This window comes from Schistosoma mansoni, chromosome 1, assembly GCF_000237925.1.
Source record: "Schistosoma mansoni strain Puerto Rico chromosome 1, complete genome".
Lineage (NCBI taxonomy): Eukaryota > Metazoa > Platyhelminthes > Trematoda > Strigeidida > Schistosomatidae > Schistosoma > Schistosoma mansoni.
Genome location: NC_031495.1, coordinates 9,925,360 through 9,941,185, shown reverse-complemented (window position 1 = coordinate 9,941,185; position 15,826 = coordinate 9,925,360). Strand labels below are relative to the sequence as shown.

Sequence of the window (15,826 nt, the reverse complement as noted above, 5' to 3'; positions counted from 1 at the left end):
TTATACAAGTTTTGTTTATACATATGTATTATACTCATTCTCATTTCTGTTTAGGTTTACTCAATCAATTTATAAATTGTTCACGTACAAATGAAGTTGAATCAAAAAGTTCTACCCGTCTGAGTAAATTAAAACAAATGCTTTCAAATGAACGAGATAATAAACCAGTAATTCGAATGTGTTCAGATATTACGGTTAGTTGGCAGTTTTTATTACTATAACAATCACTGAGATCTGTTATCGTAATTCCTATAGGTTTTTTTTAAAATAAATGTTTTGTTAAAATCATTGAGTATTGTTGGTAATTATTATTTTCTAAAAATCTCCAGAAAATGTACCGAATATGAAACCATTCAATCATTGTAGTAGTTTATAAACATTTCAGCTAGTCTAGATAAACAGTGGTGCTGTATGTTTTATGTTTAAAGGTTGTAAAAGTACAAGTCTTTTTATATCGGATCATGAAACGAAATCGGAGCACTATGAAGTAAACGCAAAGCGTTGTTGTTGTGAATTAAAAAAAGCCGTCGCCAATTTGTTGTGATCTCATGCCCGGCTTTTTATCACGTAATTTATCCACCAATCGGAATCCGATTTGTTTAATCTTAGCACTGTGCCAAACCAATGACGTTCGACCGGTATGAGCAGTCTAGCGCCCTTATTGGTCCTTTGTCTACCTAGCCCTTCCAGTTGAGTCCAAAACACCTATATCAGCTTCTGCTATGCGAATCATTTATTTTAAGCATACTCGGTTTATATACCAGACAGACAGACTGCATCACACCAGAAAATAGAAAAAATATTTGCACAAGATCAAGCTAAATGTGGCTGTGAACGTGGGAGACAATAATCAATAAACTGATTATAATTTTGGGACAGTAAATCGTATAGTAGTAATTTATAGGTCAAAATGAAGCTTATAATAAGATGAATATAGATATACACAATCTAGATACTCAATAGTTAAACAATAAGAATATATATAGAATGATAGTCCATTAATAGGTCCCGGAAGTTACCCCTACTTATATCTTCACTAAGATGGTACCAACCAACCAGATAATATCAATAGTTATTGTGGAAGTTCTACTTTAAAAATGTCATTGACGTTACCGTCTAAAGGATGAACCGAATTCCAATGATAATAAAGATTAGATAATCTTAGCTCTTTTTAGCATATATGCTTTTGGTTTATTTAGTCAATATAAATTCATGGTCTTGATTATGTAGCTTACGTGATTTGAAACCGAATAGTTCACTTTTGGTTCTGATACTTTTTGGTTGGTGAATCACATTGCGTTATTACGGGTGTTAAGAAGGCGATGGGCTAAAGAAATCTATATTTATTGTGTGAAGTTATAAAGCATATATATATAATACATATGCATAGCCTTCAGTCGTCCATTTGCATCTTTTGTTGTGTTCTACAATCTGGACAGCCTTCTAATCTGGTCTCTAAGTGTTCTGACATCGCCGTGCTTGTACTGTATTGGAACTCTCGACTTCATCGGGCAACATCGAGGCCTTGTTTCTCCACATATCACTTACAAACAAATTTGTGAGTAGCGTCTACTACACTCGTTTTAAGAAAAACACGATCAAAATTGAAATTAACCAGCAGTATTTTGCATATCGGATGTTGTATCTGAAAACGTAATTCAGCAGTCGTTTTGTTACACTTCGATTGTTTTTTTATTTACTTTCTAAATTTATTCACTTCCACTGCATCCTGAATTTGAGTACTTACATTTGTTGGTTCGATACAAAACTATTAATTTCGTTATCTCGCGTACTCAACTTAGAAATATTTATTGGTTACTTGTTTTTTTTGCATGTTGAGTAGACACCAGTACCGTCTATGTCAGCACAAGATGTAACGTTATGGCGTCGTATAATTCTTGCTGGTCATCAACTATTTCGCTCTACAACCCCTATTTCTGCCTATGATTTCAATAAGTATATAACACCTCACTCTCCTTCTGCTAGTTTAAGAAATACTTGCGAAGAGATTGATCACAGCACAGTTTCAAGATCAGTTCAGTCAATTTCGAGTAATTGTCATACACTTACGTCATCTACTGATTATTTATCTTCTAACACTGCTGTTTCGCCAGGAAGACTTGTCAAACAATCACTGTCTGATTGTATATCCACTAACGTCTCGTCTTCTTCAATGTCAACAACACCAATAAATGCGATTGTTTCATTGCCTGCATTGTCCATGTCTGCTACAAGTAATGCTTCACGTGGAACATCTTCCTCTTCATCATCTAATCCAGTTTTACTTATACAAGCATTAGCAAGTTTTCTAGCGGGATCTGAAAATTCTGCTTCTACTCGTGGTGGTTTAATATTTCCACCTCTCTCTAGTAGTGTTTCATTGGATACGCAACATTTAAATGGAAATAATATATCATTTCTACCACCTAGTACAGCATTATCATTAAGAGAATTATTTGGTTCACGTATATCAAACAACGGTTCTTCATTTTCTACTACTGGGTCTCTAATGAGTAAAACAACTACATCTCTTCATGGAACTGTCGGATCTAGTGGAGCGGCTGTCACTTGTGTTCTACGTTTGCCAACCCCGACAAGATCTACATGTTCTTATTTCTTAGTAGTGGCTAGTACAGGACCACGATCTCTTGTCTCGGGTACAGATACAGGGATAATATCTAGCACACCTACATCGGATGGTTTAAAGGTATCAAAATCGCCCTTTGGTCAACGTGGATTAATATCGATTTACAGTTTAGATAAGTTATTAATACAGATTGCAGAAAAACAAGATCGAGGTTTAAAAGAAATTGCTAAATTGAAATTTATCACTGCATTACTTCAATCAAGGCATAATGAAATGAAAGTTGAATTTAATAATGAAAATAAAGGTGAGATCTTTTTTGACCTAATATCTCTTTTTATCCCTATCTTCTTTTATTTATGTTTATTGTTCTATACATTATCTAGACAATATGTCCTCCTTATGATTTCTCAGATAGCATTTTGATGTAACAGTCAGGGTTGCATATCGTGATGGTAAAATAGAGCTGTAATAACTAGAACACTTCTTCTTGAGGTCTCGTCTTATAACGTAAATTGACTTAAGAGCAACAAGAAGAAAACGACAAATCCATCATCTTCTATATCAACTGTATGAGGTTGTAACGACGTTAAGATATTTCCTTCATACAACCAACATCTGTGGCAATACCACCACCCCACAACAGGAGTGGGTTGCAAAAGGTCGGTTCCTAAAATATTGCACCTAGAGCTGCCCTACAGGTTTCTATTATATTCAGTAAGGCCTTAAAATAAGGAATGGACGTATAAAAAACGATTCACTCAAACTTCGTGTGACAAGTCTTAAGCAGCTGTTTTTTGAGATACTACGATCGCATTTTAGGGTTGTTAAGATCACCTGTAATCCAGTTTTCTATAAAGATCCCTCCTTTCACAAGTTGGGCAACCGGTAATTGATAATCGCCCTCATAATTCTAACAGCAGTTAAGAATTGATAATTATAAGGGAATAATGTCTCCTCAACTTTTTGGTTCATAAAGGTTTTGTGTCGAAAAAGAAAATATCTTCATTTATCAACAAAATCGTTGTCTTTAAATACTGTGTCTTACTCGATAGTATGCCCTCAATTTAGAATTTATTTTGCTGTATAAAATCCCGAGGTAACGTGTTTATTTCTTCATGTTCGATACGAAAGTGAATATATAAATAAATTATTTTGAATCACAGTGTCTTACTCGTTATGACAGATACGATTAAACATTGAGTTAATGCCGAGATAATCTTAACTTCTATTGGTCCAGAACATATACTATTGTACATTTCCAGTTTCGTGTTCAATAAGTTAGAATTGAGCAGATAAGCTTCTATTTATCTGCATATCAGTCACTTAGTCTTTTTAACTCAATCAGTACTTTTTAGACAAATTATCGGACTGCATCACATCCCAAATAAGGAAACCATACTTAGCACACAATGATGCCGTATGTAACGAATAACCAAATAATCAGGATATAATTAATTAACAATAATTTAGGTGTAATAATACATATAACAATAGCTAATTAGTCCAGTGTTAGCTCACAATTCAGGGAATAGAAATACAACAATCCAATTACCTACTAACTATTCAATAAAGGTATAAATGTTAATAGTCAGCTGAGTAACTTCACAGTTTCAACTTCTCCAATACTCTCTCCATTACAACAAAATGAATATTAGACAGGAATTAGTTACAATAGTCCAGATTTCTTTACTAATTAAGTCTTGACTGTATTAATGGTGGTAAACATAGTGAATATTTTTAATTTTTATAATATATTTAGTAAAATCCAATACAGACATTATTACAACAGAATTAACAACATCATTAAATTCAATGTCAAAAGAAATGAATCAACATTTGAAACAACTTTCTGTCAGTTTAAACGATTTGCCTAAAATCAGTACTGCAACAGCTGGTATCCTCATCTCAAGTATGACAGTCAATCCATCATGTCCATCAACATTTGTTGTTTGTGGTTTGTGGGTGAGTAAATTGTCAGTTTGTTATACAATATGTTGTTCTTTTTTTTGTTTCTGTTTACCACAAATAAATACTATAATCCATTGTATATAGCTTTTAAAAGCTTAAAAGTATTTAAATTTACCAGACAAGGTTGTATGACATTCATAACCCATATGATTATTTTATATACCAATATTCGTCAATATATTCAACAAATAAAAATTGGTTGTCGAGTATGATTTATAAATTTTTTTAGATATCTGTTTACCTCTGCATAATATTGAAGAACTGATATTTATTGAGAATCAGATCATTAATGAAATTTTACCATTTATAGAAAAGGTATAACTCTTGACGAATAGAGTTACTGTCTTTTCTGTAAAAATATTTTCATTCTGAAGCATAGTTACTATCCAAAGTTTCCTTTTTAGTACAAATGTTGTTAGTTAGACTCAGATAACTAAATCATTGTGTCTATATTCTGTAGACCGATACAAGATATTCGGTCATTATGTTCTTTGTCTAAGTTAAAATTGTTATTGATCAAGAAAATCTTAATAATGTTTAGAGCTTATATATATTTTTCCAAAAGAAGACTATTTTAATTTAATTCACGTATGTTTGAAATATTTTACTGAATTTGATTATATCTCATTTTGTGGAGTGATTTCTCAAATATAATTACAGGAATGTGTTGTTATGAGTTTATCATCTGTTGGTCATATATGCGGACGTATCTCATTGGTCCCAGTTGTCGGGACAAGACGAGAACAAATTATCAAAGCTATATGGTTACCGAATTCGATTAAACTATTGGCTATTCTCACTGATCAGTCTGTTCAAGTAAGAAATCAGTTATATGTTTGTTGTGATGAGTTAATTTTACTATGAACTCTCGGTGGTTACAAAATAGTTGATAGTTCTGTATATATTCTTTACTATTTTAAAGTAGTTAGTACACTCTAATTTATTTGATATATCACTCTGCTAGATGACAGTTTTATCGATGAATCGATCTTCAAATATACACTTTTATAATTGACCTATTGTGCTCCTAATGAACGATCATGATCATAAATTTTTCAGTCTTCATAGTGTTGAACTGATCATCTAACAATAAATAGACAAATATAAATTTTTGGTTTATCAATTGCGGTTTTTAATATATGAGAAATCAGCATTAGGTTGATATCACTTGTTACATTTCACCGATAAGAGTCCTGTAATATATCTCTAGTCCGCTTGTACCATTTAGCTGATATCCTAGTTTCGATCAGCGATACACTTCAACTGCTAAGATCAACCGTAAGTGAATAGCCGAGATAAGCCTAATATCTGTATTTCAGGGTGCAGTTTCCACACACGCAACTGCGCAATAACTGGAGTAAAATAGGAATACTACTGGTAGAAAAACGTCTACTATACAACTCAGTTTTATGACTCAACTCATCTTATAATGTTTAGTAGATTCTTGGCCACATATCAACATAAATAAGGAATTACAATATAGACATAACCTGACCATAAATGTAAGGGGGGTTCTTAAATAATTAAAAATAATTTTAGATATTTGGAATATACATTAACAGTTAATGCATCGAATATAAGCTTATAGCTAGTAATTATGTAATAAAAATTTGAGTGATAATTTAACAGTCAGACAATCCTAAGAGAAACTGGAAATTAGGTTACTATTGACAATGAGATCTGACGAATTCCGAGAGAAATTCTAAAGGAAATAAATGAGATTGTTTTACAAACGTTTAGGTTAAACACATTGACCTCATTTACTTATCGAGTGTAATGCATAGATATTGAGAAGTTGAGAAACACAATTTCCTTCTCCTGACTTCTGAAGGAACTAAAATTGTGTGTTCGCAACTTTCTGGCTGATGATTCTCTGTGCGTGATCTGAATCCGCGTCACCCAGCTTCACTGTCTATATATATATATATATATATATATATATATATATATATATGATTCCAATTAGCGGTAACTTTCTGCAAGAGATATTTTTTCTATTCTACTCTCCCTTCTTTTTATTCTCTCTCTTACCCTCTATCCAGATATTTGATATATTCGTTAATCCGAATAAACCGAACCAGTTGATGGGAGTTTTTGTGATGCGACATTTATACGCCTACCATTACAATCTATGCAACAATCGGTTGAAGAACAAAAACAAACTAACAATGGTAATGATTGCTATACTTCGATGTCTAAAAATACTTCGATGTCTAAAAATGTTGATGATAATGATGACGTCAGTGATTCGGTTGAATGGAATATTCACCTTTTGGTTATGGCTAATATGGGTTCTATTTTACATCAGGTTTGTTTGTTTTTTCTCTACTTTGTCTTGTGTATTCATGAGTTTTGTAATTTTTTCGGGTCAATTTTTGGTTCAGATAATTATCATTACTATTGTATGTTCTTTCATTTTAGTTACTTGTTTGAATAGAATTAATTATAGTTTCGTCACATTACATTACTGATTATTTGTGACATGTTTAAAATGTGAATCCTAACTTCTTATCCTCATTAATCATTACTTAAACTAGTTCGAAGGTTTAATATTAAGAACGCTTGTTTTTTGAAGCGAGAAAAAATATTGTGATTAAGTATTCTCTTTTAAATAGTAACAAATTTACTATTCCCTGGGTAGGACGATACAAAACTTATCAATGACGAATTAAAGAACATACCTATCCTGAAGAATATAATCTCTGTAAGGCACATTTTAAGTAATTTAAACAAACAGCTGTTGTTTTTCACATCAAATCATTCTCAGTTATTCTTTTTTTTTGCATAACAAATTTCTGATTTGTAGGAATCAATATTTCGATGTAGTCTTCAAGTATAGACAACTTTTCTTCGGTTAGACAGTAGATTAGAAGCGGTCGTTTGTGTATATTGACTTAATGAACTGCAAAGTAACTAAATAAATAAAATGCTCTGTTTTGTGAATATGTATGAAATCCGTATATAGGTTATTTACTCAGGATTTATCAAGTCGAGTGTTAGTGGCTCAGTAAATAGTTAAAACATTTAGTGTTTAGTTACTAAGTTGCTTATTGGAACCAAGCTTTATCTACTTCGATTTGGGTAACTGGTTGTTATCTATCCCTATCCAACATTCGCAATTAGAATGGGATTCACACAAATCTGCACCTGACAAATCATTAGTATAACACACGATTTGTTGATTCTCTTATATTTATTTTATCTTCCTCTCATTCAGAAACTAGGCCCTGATTGCCTATCATCATTAGGTCCATTCTTTCTAGCTGAATCATTGGAATGGGATATCACCAGTTTAAAAAAAGCTCCCGTTACAACAACATCGTCAGATGATCTAGGAACAATTCCAGAATTAACATTAGACCGTTTAACTGGCGTACTTGGCGGTGGTGGAGTCAGTGTTCAGTATATCAACTCAATGGGTCTTTTATTACATTCTTATCAGTCTGGTCATTCCATTGCTAGTGGGATTAAATTATTTAACACTGTCGATAACTCCACAGCACAAAAAATACAACAAAATAGAAATGAATTATGTATTACTCATTCATTTCTACTAGCAGTTGGTCCAAGACGCGGAGGAGAAGGGAACGTACCAACCAGTGGTGTCGGCAACGCCACATCATCTGCTAAATTTACTAAGTTAGTCCATTCACTGTTTCTTTTTTCATGTTGTCGAAGGAAAAAATATTATTATTATTTATTTGTTTGTCTCGATTCCCGTTTAGTATTTGCTATGATGGATGATATACGAGATCTGAAACTAATAGCCTCTTAAGCAGTATTTGTTTGCTGGTGTAAAAGTAGAATGGAAGAAAGCGTGGCGCGATCAAATCGAAATGTGGTGTCAGTCCATAAAATCACTGATTGTTGGTCTGATTCATGTTGGTAGATAAAGACTACCTGGCAAGACCTACATGATGAACACTATCAGTGGTTGGGTTATATAGCTCGGAATCCATTATGGTGGTGAAAATGAGTTTGTTTGTGATCTTTCTCTGGATCATGAGTCCCAATATTCTCATATACATTTTCATTCCTTTTTTCCCACTATATTCTCAAATTTTAATTATTTTTATTATCATCGTTGCTACATTATTTCGATCTCTTTTGCTATTAATCTTGTTATTCTCATGTCATAGTATGACTTTAATAGTGCAACTCGGGTTGGCGCACGTTTACACCAAGCTCTTTGTTGATTATGATTGACTGAATATTCAGATATTTATCTACTTTTTCGGATGATACTAATTTATTTGTTGCTTCTTTAAATTTCTTCGTTGCAGAAATTCATCTGTGATTCATTCGGGAACTTCTTATCTAGATTCAGATAATCTTCTGATCTCGTTACTTTTAGCAGCTCATTCCGCTGTCGATCCGACATTACAACAGTCGACTTGTCGATATTCACCATCATCGTCATCATCATTATTGTGTACTCATCCAAAAGAAAAGTTAATAATTCCTAGTATCGGTCCATTATATCGTTGGACAGAAATAGATAATCATCCAGGTCTAGTGAGCGCACTATCTAAAATGCCACTGACACCTAATTCATCTTTACAGCATCAATCATTTCTAGTGGCATTTGAACCCGATCAAATATGGATACAACATTTATTTATTCATCCTAGTTCACGGTTGTTTAATATTAATGATTCAACAATAAAAAAATTGACGACGACAAGAACAACAAGCAAATTATTACCATCTGCTTCCACGACAACTACAACTACTACTACTACTACTACTACTACTACTACTACTACTACCACTGCTTCTTCTACTACGCCGACGACTACTACTGCCACCGGTAATTTATGCGGGAACACGAAAGTCCATAACCTAGATAGGTCTGAAACAGGGCAAATGTCATGTGAGTTTTCTACTGAGGCATTATTTTTCGGTTTTTATTTTAGTCATTTACAATTTATTTTTTTGTTACTTACGATATTATACAGCCCATACTTATGTAACTAATTTCGGAACATAATTTTTGAGATTACGAGCGAGAGACCACGAGGGATAGAGTTCAATTATATCAAATCTGTAAGGCAGTTATTTTTTAATGGGACTGAAATGTAGCTGGATTGATTTAAGTTAGAAATACAAACCATTAAGTAACAACCCGGGAAACTGTAGGTTAAATACTCACTGAAGGAAACGAAGATCATGGGTTCGTTTCCATACAAGATCATGGTTGTGCACTGGAAATAAGTCTTTTACTAGAATGAAACCGCTTTTCAATCCTTCTTAATTTTGAATGATTGTCTAATAAATCTTAATTCATATGAATAAAGTTTGGTATTTCAAAATCACTTTCACAAATTCATGCTTTTACAGGGATATAGTATTTAGTATGTTCATAGGCTAATCGTTACGAAAACTTTAATCTACCAAGTTCCTAAAATAATATTGATATTAACAATAACTCATTTTATCAATTTTCAGCTGCTTCAACTCAATTATTAGACTCATTCTCATTCCATTGGTTTGGCTCTCCAGAATACGTTGGTCGCACATTGACATTTTTATTAACATCAGATGGGCACTTACTAGTCAATGCTTCTGCTCCAAGGTGTGTTTATTGATGTTCACATATTGTTGTTTTTTCAATTTTTTTTTCCGACTAATGGACTTCATTGATTGAGAAGATTAATTAAAATATGAAACTTAATCAGTAATCTGTTTCGTTTTATTATAATTCCCATATTTGTTTAATGTCGTAATCTCTTCGCTAATATAAAAAAAACATATATCTTGTTTTTTGTAGGCTTGTCTCATAATTAACACGTTGACCCCCTGTTAATTTGTAAATTTCATCGGTACCTATTACATCAGAGCAATACTAATTTCTTATTTATTATTATTATATTTGTTGGTAGGTGAATTACGATATAAGCCAGCCAATCTGTATCAAGTCATTGTATGTGAATGTCTTTCGGGAAATATGTGTTTAAGCAATTCTTTTCGTAGAGAATGACTGGTGATATATATATATATATATATATATATATAATATTTGTGATTTTCGCTTATATGTTATATCCGAACAAGGAATGTTATATCCGAACAAGGAATGAATAAATGGTAACTGTCAGGAATTATTTATGGACTATTATTACATATATTCTTAACCTATATGCTACTGTTTCACTATTCTCAAGTTATTCTCAATCTATTATTTACAGTCTCACTTTCTCACAGCCGCCTTTGGTTTGATATTGTATAATTGATAATTTTCATTCTAAAGTGTGAGGCGGTCTGATCTGCTTGTATATAAACCACGTATGTCTGAAATATACGATTCATATAGCAGAGACCGATATTTGTGTTCTGAATTGAACGGGCTGGGCTAGGTGAAAAGCTATTATATCGAGGATCGATAAAGATTCAAAGTTTATACAAAGCTGCTAGTTCCGCTTAATATGTCATCGGTTTAGCACAGGGACAAATTCATATAATTCGGTATTCTGATTAACAATTTTTCATGTGATATTTGACGGCCCATAAGACATAACATTATACTAAACGGTGTTCGAGAGACGTTTTTATTTCACCAAGTTATAATGGCACGAATATTGGTCAATTCGAAACTTTTTTCCTGTTTACTAATAATTATATCTTTATTGTGTAATTAATAGATAATTTCATGGTTGCATTTGTATGTTCTCTTATTGCAAATTTTCAGTAGACACATTGATTTTACTTATATTTTTTACTATTTCCTAATTATTGCTGATTGGTTAGGTACTGTCTACCACTTATGGTATTATTGTGCTCTACGTTTGATTCCTTATTTTGTGTACTGTCTGGTCAGGCATTTTCAGTGTATTATTCCATATTTTTTAGTCATAATTAAGTTGAGTACAATAGAGAGCTAGTATGTTTTTTATTTGTATCTTCTGATTGACTATTGGGTTAGAAGGAGGCGCTTGAGAACAAATGAGCATTAGCACCTTGATTTTTCTTCTTTGTTCAGTTTCTTAATACCTGAAACACATCATCGGTCTACTTGGCTAAATAACACTTTATATCGATCAGAATCTCTAGCCATAGCAAAACAGAGTTCCACAAAACGTTACAGATTTTAATTCACTGTAGCGTATTGGATCGTTCACGTAAAGATGCCTAAAAATGCAGTATTCTTAGTCATCTATTCCTTCAAACTTTGTCTCTTGCTTATAAGGCTGTTAATCACTCTCATTTTCTCACCAAAATTTTATTGTAGCGATAAACAAGCTGTCTTTTTCATACAATAGTTTTTAATGCACTCGAAAAATACTTACTCTTGTTTTTTATTTGTATATAATTTAACTACTTGACTTCGTAGGAGTAGTTCGATTTCATGGGTTTAATCTTACGACTATTTTTTATTCAATTTACATATTGTTGAAAACCTAGATCTTCAATTTACACTTTAAAGAATATAAACAAGTGTAAATCTGAACAAAAAGCACCTAATTATCATTTATCTGTACTACCTGGACAATATTGGTTACAAAACGATTTTTCTCAGAAGCCTGTATCAGTTGGTCGTGGATTCTTATCAAATGGTCCTAATTCGATGGACTCTTTAATTTGTAATTTGCCGAAAGGTGTTTTATGGGATTTGGCGACAACTTCATTTAACCAGTTAACTGGAAGTTCTAGATGTTCCAATCAGAATCAGAATCCAGTCCCTAGAAAGAAATCATTAACAATAATTGATGAAAACACGATTGAAACACTGCAGAAATATCTAATTGAATCACCGGTATTTGGTCCTTTACCTGTTGACTTTTTCGAACATGTGTCCGAAACCCATGAAGTATGTGTATTTGTTTGTACTTCTTGAAGCTTATTTGTTTGGTTTTTATCGCGACTGGATGTAGTTGACTTTTATGGTTTACAAGATAAGTAACTTATTTAATCATTATAGATTCGTGCGATAGACTTTAATCTATATTTTGGTATGAAGTACTGACATACTCCGTATAGGCCATAGTGGATGAATAGAACTCGAACTTTTGACTTGAAGGTCATGCGTTTAACGTGTAAGCCACTAAATAAGATTCTTAATCAACTTTTTACCGTATAATGATAGATCACTTTGCCAAAAATTCATAAGCTCTTTATTTTTACCATCAATAAAGTTATTCAATGAACGTTTTACGTGTCTCGTTGCATTAGTGACGGTTATTACTCAAATTTTCGTTAGTACCGATAATTGCATCTTACGTTTCACACTATGTTATTCATCTTATGAATAAGTTGCAACATACAGAAAACATTATTGAATAAATTTCCGATTATTGTTTGCAAATCATTTCTTTCGCTTTTTATTTTTCAGTTATGTTTTTAATAATCTTTTTCTTCTCCCTAAAAATAATTGGTGTATAGATGGATTTTGGTGGTCCAGATCTCTTACAATTTTATAATCATGAACAGTTAAGACGGCGTTTAACGACTCCAGGCAATCTAGTCACTGGTGCTGGTACTTGTACACGTTTTATTCAAAATTACTGTCGAGATGAAAAACTACGTGTTGGGTCGAAAAATTCTACTTTATCGAGCACATCAATTGGATTAAGTTCTAAATCAAAAGATTTATCTACATCTATTGGACAACAATCACAACAACATATAGCTTATATTATTGACATTTATAATCGTCGTTCTAATGATACTCTAATTGCTGGCCTCCGTGTTACATTGCCTGGATTATCATCATCATCATCATCATCAGTCGATGAGAATACAAGTCGATGGCCAAGATTCTTCAAGGTATACACTGACTCATTATTCTTTTTGCAGTCATATTCAGTGTATCTTGCAAAATCTTATCATCATCTTCAATGGTATGATGGTAAATAAGACAAAATTCGTGATCTTTATCAGTGTTTTTTCAGATTAGTATTGCACCTCATTGTTAGTTAACCACAAATACCATCGAAAATCTTTTTCCACACTTTCTGTCAATTTCGTCGCTCTATCATTCAACAATATGACGACCAATTTTTTACACAACGAATAAATTAAGTGTAAATGATTATTGTTGCGATCTGTATTTTGTTTTAATGGATTTTCATTCATCGAAATAACACATCGAAGGTTGATCAAAGTCAGAAAACTGTATCGGCTCTTTGAAATATTAAAAATCGAATCCATACAAATAATAAGTGTTTTTACATCAGAGAATAAGTAGCTTAGGTTAAAAAAATTTCATGTTCAAAGTGATAAACTAAGCAACGACATTCGATTCTTTACAGTGAAGGGTTCAAAAGTGACCGGTTCAACACGGCGAGACAGATATGAATTATATCAAGCAATTAGCGAATAATTAGTTTAATACTAATCAATGTGACATAACGGAAAAATTGTACAATAAAGTGAACTGGTTTCTTATGAGTAATGGATTCGTAATAAACAAATCCAACACTTATTTACGCTTTCCGTTTAATTTGTAGTTATTCAACAGAACTATATTTGTCCCACTACCCCACCTTGGAATGACTTCAGGGCGTACAATCGATTTACCGTTGTATCGTTGTGAAATGTTAAAGTCAAATGAATCTCTACAACTTATTGGTAAGTTTAAATTTATTAATATTATTGTTCCAATTTGAACTACTTAGAATATTGATCATAAAAATGCAAGTATTAATTCAAAGTTTATGAATAAAATTTAATAATCTTACTCTTCTGCGTAGTTATCGTACTGGGATGTTACTTCTTAGGATGTTGTAAGTAGTCAACAAGTTATACTAGAAGACCCAAGTTTCATGTCAGTTGATACTCATCAGCAAGATGTATGTACATTTCTGAGATTTTTTAATAGGATCCTTTCCAGCATCAGCTAGCTTCACAGTCTGTGACATAACGATTTGTCCAAAATCTCAACATAATGCGCACAATACCAGGTCACTCGGACTAATCGTCCTGTTGGAGTTTAATAAATAAGATATTATCGGCACCAAATGACTAGTGGAATATAATAGTGATCGCTTTTCAGTGTTCAATCAATTGTCTTTTTATTTCTATTTTCATTTCAATTGAATAATGCAACCCAAGATTGTTTAGCCGTTTATTTATTATTGTTCGCACTTGATAATAATTTGGGGGCCAACTTGAATAACTTCTCATCAGTAGTCATTAAGTTTCCGGCTCCGTAACATATCAACTCACTTGAACTGGTAATCAATTTCAATTATCTCTGTGTTGTGTTACACTAATTAATGGAAGCTTAAATTATACTTTTGGACACTGGCCTACTAGTTCTAATGATTAGTTTTAATCGCGAGTTCTGGATTTTCTATGTCCTGTCTCCTGTTGGGTCTTGAGAATGCAACGGAAAGGAGTCCTACACGAGAATGAATCAGCTGTTCACTGATTCCTTCGTTTCAATACTACCTCAACTTTGACCAGTTTATAGCAAAAGTAACATATGTACCAAGCAATCTTTACAAAATCTTTTCAACTGTCATTAATGTACACATGTATTAGCTAGCTATCACATGTTTACATATAATACCTGGATTAACTGAAGGATAATAATACTAATAGCAAACTTACGCATATGAATGTGTTGTTTTTTAAAAATTTTCGTGTGTGTGAATGAGTCATTTATGAACTCTATCATCTGAGCGTTTGCGACCCGACCGTTGCTTCTACCTTGACGTCATCGTCGGGGTTGCCTATCGTGATGAATCAACCGGGCTATGCTGGCTAGAAAAGTCGTTCCTCAGGGTTTTACCATGTCAGACAGGTCGATCGAACAGCGGTAGGACTAAAAGTAGCAAACCAAAAGTTCGAGGGCGAAGTCATAGTGCTGACTGTATGGAGATGTGATGGCAGTAAAGTGTTTCCTTCAGACAACCAGCGAAACAGCGATGTCGTTCCACGAGGATAGGTGAGGTTAAAAAAGGTCAACCCTAAAAATGCACACCTCACCTTATGCCACGGATATCCGTCTCCGGCGGCAACGTTCCAACAAGGACGTAGCTAGCCCGAAAATCGCTCACAAAAAGGTCGTGTGCAACCGACCTCAAGTAGTTGTTCTTTGGGCACTGCGGTCACACTCTCAGGTCACTTGGAATGTCCCTAACTCAGTTTTCTTTTTAGGTACCTCTAATAGAACCCTCTCCTTGTGTGGGCAACCGGATATTGATAACCGCTCTATGTGATATCAATAGTTATTGATGTTTGCAAAAGTGTTAGTCACTTATGGGAGTAATTGTCTTGTTTGTAATAGTCAGCTATAATAACCGCTGTTGTTTGAGCTTACTATTAATG

At 33.1% G+C, this 15,826-nt stretch overlaps 1 protein-coding gene across 1 annotated transcript in view; it reads left to right on the top strand.

Moving 5' to 3' along the window:
- Smp_162000 (hypothetical protein) overlaps positions 1 to 15,826 on the top strand; it is a gene marked incomplete at its 5' end in the record, with an annotated part of 129,862 nt that overhangs the window by 45,079 nt on the left and 68,957 nt on the right. Inside the window, 11 exons of the mRNA XM_018793193.1 lie at positions 55 to 194; positions 1,844 to 2,891; positions 4,347 to 4,549; positions 5,216 to 5,371; positions 6,598 to 6,846; positions 7,773 to 8,194; positions 8,839 to 9,428; positions 10,004 to 10,130; positions 11,957 to 12,362; positions 12,935 to 13,318; positions 14,002 to 14,122. Coding sequence (XP_018647730.1) covers positions 55 to 194; positions 1,844 to 2,891; positions 4,347 to 4,549; positions 5,216 to 5,371; positions 6,598 to 6,846; positions 7,773 to 8,194; positions 8,839 to 9,428; positions 10,004 to 10,130; positions 11,957 to 12,362; positions 12,935 to 13,318; positions 14,002 to 14,122 — 3,846 coding nt within the window. The remainder of the gene's footprint in view (positions 1 to 54; positions 195 to 1,843; positions 2,892 to 4,346; positions 4,550 to 5,215; positions 5,372 to 6,597; positions 6,847 to 7,772; positions 8,195 to 8,838; positions 9,429 to 10,003; positions 10,131 to 11,956; positions 12,363 to 12,934; positions 13,319 to 14,001; positions 14,123 to 15,826) is intronic.